Here is a 6,834-nt window from a genome sequence, read left to right as displayed (position 1 = left end):
CATGTCCTGGGCACACATATAAATTCTGTGCCCAAGACCAGTTGACTCAAGGTCAGATTGCTCCAGAGTTCGTTGTGTTGCCTTAATTTTATGTGTAGATGTACCCTTTGTGTCTGATAGACCTGAGAATTGGCACCAAGTACGGTTTTCTTTTTTTAATCATTACCTCACAGGATGGCTTTCTGAGAAGCTATTTTCTGCCCTAAAGCTGTTGTATGTCACAATAACATGAAAGTTTAGCTCAGAGGCTACAAGAGACTTATATTAGGGATAACTCTAATTGAAAATAAGCTGAGTTTTTCCACAGATCCCATGTCTGACTTCCACCTTGGGAATGCCTGCATTAACTGCATATGATTTATTTTTTGCTTAACATGTACTATTTGCTTAATTATTTATATCTTGCACAGAACTGCTCCTGGCACTATAAAGATATACAATCTGCCTTTGGACTATTCCAGAGATCATATATTTTCTATTAGAAGGATGGGCAGGGATCAGTGATGCTATCTCGCTACAAAATAATATACTTTAGTACACAGAAAACTTCAAATTATCTGACTACCATGCTTTCCATTGGTATAGTGTTTTTCACACTTTAACCCTTTTACACAGAATAGATTTATTTTAAAGCATGTCTTTTTTCCCAGTTGTGTTCCCTCTTGCCATTATGAGCTTCCAAGTACTGTAGAGGTTGCATTAATAACAATCTTCTGCTTCTAGAAAACCCAAATCTGACCTTTTTGTGTGTTTTAAAATAATAGTGCATATGTGTTGTATGGAATGTTCTTAAACTGAGACAAAGTGCAGGATCAGTGCATGTACTAGATTTCTATTTAAACATATATTTTATTAAGTGCAACTTAGTTTGTCTGACAATACATCATTAAAATAGAATTATTGTTAAAAAAATATTTTTCTGTTTTTTTAAAGTTATACAAGAAATTAAGATGATGTCATGCCAACTTTAACATTTTTAATATACAAGGAACTCTGTTTTTGTAGCAGTCACAATTTGGTTACATTACACATATGATTCAAATCTGATTAAACTGACTTTATATTAAACCATTATTTTCTCTGTAGCATGGAACCCACGAGAGTCTGGCTGTGATCCAAGACTGTGGAAACCAAATTGTATCTTGGCTAGGCCTTCTACCTCAGAGACAGCCCCTGGAAGTCTCTGTGACTATCTTCTACCAAAAGGCTCCTATTGTAGCAGGGTTTTGAGTAGTCACTGGCTATGTAAAATAACTCTCAACTTCTGCAGCTCACCACCTGCACAGATGCATATTCAAAATGTGCAATATAAATCCTTACCACAGTTTCAGCTGTTGCTAGCATCCCAGTTTTCTTTTTGCTTTATTCCTCTTGTTGGAACTATTACTTATCTATCTGGTCTGTTCTGACCACTGCTAATTACATTTTTGTTTTTAAGGAGAAATGACCTGAGTCCAGAAGCCTTGCATGGGGTTGGAGAGCCTTTTGCAGGCTGTCAGCCTCAGGTGCATTCTACTTTGCAGAGTAAAAACTATGGAAATATTGAGTTCACTATAAGTTTAATATCTTGCCTCTATGTAAGATTATCTAAGTATAGTCTGTTAATTAAAATAGGTGTGTAGTCTGGACTGGAGATGACCGAGTCTTCTTCTTCAACCCTACAATGCAGCTGTCAGTATGGGAGAAACCAGTGGATCTAAAGAATCGCGGCGATATTAATAGAATTATTGAAGATCCACCTCATAAACGCAAACTGGAAACTTCAGCAAGTAACTAATGCTGTGATTATTCACATCTATTTAAATTCAAATCCTAAATGAAACTTATTATGAAATGTATTCAGTGAAAATTTGGTAACTAATCAGAATGATGATATTTCCTTTGGGATTTTGTGTAAAGCATTGCGTTGACAGTGATATTGCTTACAAAAGAAATGTAGTTGCATTGAAATTCTAACATTGGAATTGGGGCTGTGTCTCTATTATGAAGATGTAGGTGGCTTCTTCTGTTGAATGAATCTTTGGTTTACATAGTAGACCTTGGAAGGCCTTACACACTAATATTTACAAGACGTACATTAGGAATGCATTTGTATAGCATGCTTTATCCAAGTGTACTGTAATAAATGATTATTTAACCCAGCTGCAGGAAAAGATTTCCAAAAATAAATCTCAGAGTAGTGCTGAAAGATTTGGCAGAAATGTAGGTGCTTCAATCCAACCATGAGTTTGCCAATCAGCCTTCAAGCCCTGTAGATTTCTGAAAGATATTTGTGGAACTAGCTGAAGAGAGAACTTGCTGATTTGCAGCAATATGTTTTAAGTGTTTCAACTGTTGTTTAAAAGAAAACTGTCTCTCATCAGAGAACCAAAGTTTGCCAACAGGTCTTCCACAAGGAAAACCAGTTGGATGAGCCAGTCTCCTCAGCTTGATTTCCTCCTTCCTGCCCATTTCAACCCAGTTCTTTCAATTGTCCTGTCTGCAGCTTCAGCTTCTAATCTATGAACCCTGTTTAAGCTGCTTGCACTGCTGATTACTTGCACAAGTAGTTGCACATGAAACTGGTTATGTAGGTTTGTACTCACCAGTAGGAATGAGGATTGTGTTGCTGGGCCCCAAGAGCTTGTCTGTATTGCTGCAACAGCTGATCCCAATGAGTGTGGAGCTGGGTATGCCCAACCCACTAGTGCCTGCTGATGCACTTCAGATCTGAAAGTTAGCCAGTGAGGCTGCTCTGGGCTCATACCCTGATGCCAGTCCCAGGTCCTTGGGAGAGCAAAGCCTTGTGGGGGGCAAACCAAAAAACCTCCTTGGTCACTTTCTAGCTCTATAGCTTTCTTGCTAACATATACTGCTGCCAAAGTTGAGATAAGCCCTAAATCTGCCTATTGCCTGAAAAATATTTGCCAACTTGTTTGCCCCCCCTCCTCCCCAGACTATTACTTGATGCTATTCCATTTAGTTTTGCTTCTTGATCTGTATTATAACCTCGGGCAGCATCACTTGTTGGGGAGTTGTGCTCATATGGTTCCTTCTTTTTTTTTCCTTCACAGGCCTCATATGTTTCCTCACTTTTTCTCCTCTCCCCATCTTTTTATATATCTTATTTCTTATTTTTAGAGTCTTTTCTGATTGAATGGACAACTACAGGCAAAATCAAGTTCTGTCCAGACATTAGCACTAAGTGACCAATTATAACTCTGATTTTGTCAGGGAAATGTCAACATGAACACAAGGTCCTTGAGAATGCTGTTCATTTTCATTAGCTATATATATGTATTCAGGGATATTCACCCCTAGCACATATGGATTAAGTATTGTACTTCACAGGCTAGTTACACAAGATAAACTTTGCCTTTTCTTTAATGCTGGAGGCCAGAAAAAAGACAGAAAAAGTCAATTAAATCATTACATTTTAAAAATGTAATATTTTATAACAATGACACTACCCCCAAATAGTTCTTATGAAGTTACCTAAAGTAATATTTATTTCATACCTGTGCTGAAAAGGGAGAATAGTAATCTTTAAGGGACATAATGTATGCCTTTGATCTACAAACACAGTTCCCAGTGAACACCCACTAAATACAGGTTTTGTGCCTGGGCTTGAGAATAAGAACAGCTAGTCTGGAAAATAGATCTAAAAATGTTATAACCAGATTTTATGCTGTTTCCAATATAAAGGTTTTATTGAAGAAATGACAGAGATTGATTTTATGACATGAGTCTATACAATAATTAGCATAATTTACAGGATGGGATTCTTACTGATTTTTCAGTATAAATTTCAGTTTTAAAAGAGGCTTGGACCCTTCTATATATACAGTGTCCAATGACTCCAAGAGTAAATTTTTGAAAGTTCTTGTTCAGAAACACAGTGTAATATAGTTTCTGTTTAGCAAGAGGCATTCTAGATGATTAATTAATAACTGGAAAGGTGGATATAATAACTGAGAAAACTGAAGGCCCATTATTCACATTCTGTGATTAATTCCCCAGAAAGGACTAGTGCTAAGGCAGTTATTAATATGTGCTATTTAAGAATTTTCTTTTTTGTTGTGTCTTCCATTTTTTATCTTATGCTGCGTGTGCCTAGTGTGTTGAGTTCTTCTGGAGAGTTATAGACAAATTTTAAGTGTCACTAATGATCTGCAGTTCTTATGGATTCAAACAGCATTTGCAGCTGCTCAGTATTTTAGAAAATTGGGTTGTAATTAATAAATATGATTAGATGAGGTCAAAGAAATTATTTGTTACCATACTCTTTAGTTTGTATTTTTGAGTAAATAAAACAAATGAGCTGCTTGTTTGCAACAGTACTTGCCAAATGTATATGATTTAGTTGCTGTTGTTGAGTTTTAATTAGAATTTTTAAATCAAAGGTACAAAACATATGAGCAAGCATAATTATTATCTGGATGTTATAGGTCATCTGCACATAACTCCACTGAAAGATCAAGTGCATTTATAACTCAGGCATGAAAGAAAGATTCATGTTCATTTCTCCATTATTCAACCTTTTCAAAAGAATATGTTCTTAAAGGAATGATGAAGGTATCATGATTCTGTACTAATAGGTTCACACTGGCCCATTTCTTGCAGTCAGAAAGCAAGCAAAGCTTCCATTTTTTCTGAAATCACTGCTAGAGTTTGGAATAAAGATTTGGTAAGGAATATGTGTTTTAATTCAATTCACATTGCTGTTTTGAGATTGAGGATATCCTTCTTCCACTCTGCCCTACCAGCTTCTTAGCACTGAAACTCCAGAGACTTGAATGGAGTTGTGTCAGCAACGAAGTAGTGTAGCAAATGGAGAATCTAGCACTATATCAACTTAGGGAGCTAAGTTATCTGTTTTAGCTACTTAGGGGTGTGCAAAGTGAACCCTATTTGATTTGGATTTGGATTCAGGCTAAATCAGGGACAGTGATTCAATTCATTGATTAAGATCACTGTTCCTGACTCGATTTGGTCAAATCCAAATCTGAAGATTTGATGCTGATTCAGAGAATCAGTGATTCAGACACAGACACAGCTTTAAAAGTTTTTTCTACATACCTCGGGGTACCAGACATGTCTCATGATCGCTGCAATGCTGGGGTGGATGGAGCATCCCATAGGAGTGTGGGGGGACTCTCCATGTGCTTGGCAGTGAACCCAGAAGTGGACCGGAAGTACTTCTGCTCCACTTCCAGGTCTGCCGGTGAACGCATTGGGGGCCCCTGGTGCTTCCCCGTAGCTTAGTGATTGGCCACAGGGGGACCCCAGGTGTTCCCCCAGACCCAGGAGGCACCAGTCACCAAGCCGGAGGGGTATGGGGGGGGGGGGCAGCGCACTCTTTGGAGGACCCAGAAGTGGACCGGAAGTGCTTCTTGTTCACTTCCAGGTCTGCTGCTGAGTGTTCTGGGGAGTCCCCCACGCTTCTGTGGCACACTCCATGTGCCCCAGCATCACAGCATTCATGAACCCCTGCTACCTAGACATATGTAAAAAAAACATTTAAAGCTGTGTCTATGTCCAAATCTCCGAATCTTTCTGAATCTCTCTGAATCAATTTGGAAGGTTGCAATTTGATTCGGAAAGATTAAAGGGTCTCCTGAAACAATTCACATTCAGAGATTCAGCCATTGAATCCGGCCAAATCTCTGCCAAACTGAATCAGGGAACAAAGCTTCACACAGCCCTACTACTTAGGCATCTAATAACAGAAAGTATGGCCATCTTGCACTAAAGAGCAACTTTCCCAGAGAAGAAGGTTTATATTCTTTCCCACCCATTTTACTTCATTAGAACCTTCTGACATTGCAGTGTCAAAATGTAACTCATTTTGATCATTGTTCTATCATCTGGATGAGAGGCTGCTCTGGCCATAGTCAGGAGGTAAGGGCAGGGGCTATGGAGTGGAGGTGACCCCTTGTCCTAGGTAAGATGTAAAATTGTGCCCTGTTGGGAAAGGGTGGTCTGGTGGGGCTCCAGCGAGGGGCTAGGAGCAAAATAGGCCTACAGTCATAGAATCACTCAGTCAACGCTCAGATGAGGGTAGTGGGAGACACCCAACAGACTGCGCTGGGCCTGACCGAGGAGAGGAGAGCTAAGCCCAAAGCTGGGTGAGGCCGGGTGGGATGAGTGTGGCCCCTAAGAGAGGTCCATATGAAAGAGGCTGGATGAGAACCAGCAGAGTGAGTGGGACCCTAGTAAGAGATAGGTAGTATGTGAGTGGCCCTCTGGGGCTGTAGAAAAGAGATACAAATGTGTGCCCAGTTTGCTTCAGCCATAGGCCGGAGAAGTAACACTAGAGTAACATGTGTGAGGCATGGGATCCATACAGGGGAGGTCAGAGCAAGCATTAGGCCCTTGTCAGCAGGGTGAGTAATGGATAGCCTCCCACCTTAGTAACAACTCTCATTTTTTCCCATAAAGGTGTGGCAAGTTAGCAAAGCAGGTGGTTAACCCAGGAGCAGGGTGGCTGGCAAAGAACTGACAAGGAAGCCACCCTGTTACACACCTCATGAGGTTTCTTTTGTCTCCAGTTTGTCTAGGTCTCTCTGAATCCTTGCCGTACCCTCCAGCATATCGGCTACTCACCCCAGCTTGGTGTTGTTTGCAGACATACTGAGGGTACACTCCATCTCATCTTCCAGATGGTTGATGAAAATATTGAACATGCAAGCCCCAGAACCAACCCTTGGGGCACTCCACTTGATACTGGTTTCCAACTAGACATTGAGCCATTGATTACTAGCTTTTGAACCCAATGATTTTCTATCTACCTTACAGTCTATTCATCAAACCAGGACTTCCTTAGCTTGCTTGCAAGAATGTTGTGGGAGACCA

General features: G+C 40.0%; 1 protein-coding gene across 1 annotated transcript in view; it reads left to right on the top strand.

Annotated features, from left to right (window-relative positions):
• TCERG1L (transcription elongation regulator 1 like) overlaps nt 1-6,834 on the top strand; it is a 275,073-nt gene that overhangs the window by 219,853 nt on the left and 48,386 nt on the right. The window contains exon 8 of the mRNA XM_019502183.1: nt 1,615-1,769. Within this exon, the coding sequence (XP_019357728.1) occupies nt 1,615-1,769 (155 nt within the window). The remainder of the gene's footprint in view (nt 1-1,614; nt 1,770-6,834) is intronic.

This window comes from Gavialis gangeticus, unplaced genomic scaffold (genome assembly GCF_001723915.1).
Source record: "Gavialis gangeticus isolate Ggan-Ray unplaced genomic scaffold, GavGan_comp1, whole genome shotgun sequence".
NCBI lineage: Eukaryota > Metazoa > Chordata > Crocodylia > Gavialidae > Gavialis > Gavialis gangeticus.
Note: the sequence above shows the minus strand (reverse complement) of the source record. Positions and strands in the feature narration are given on the sequence as shown.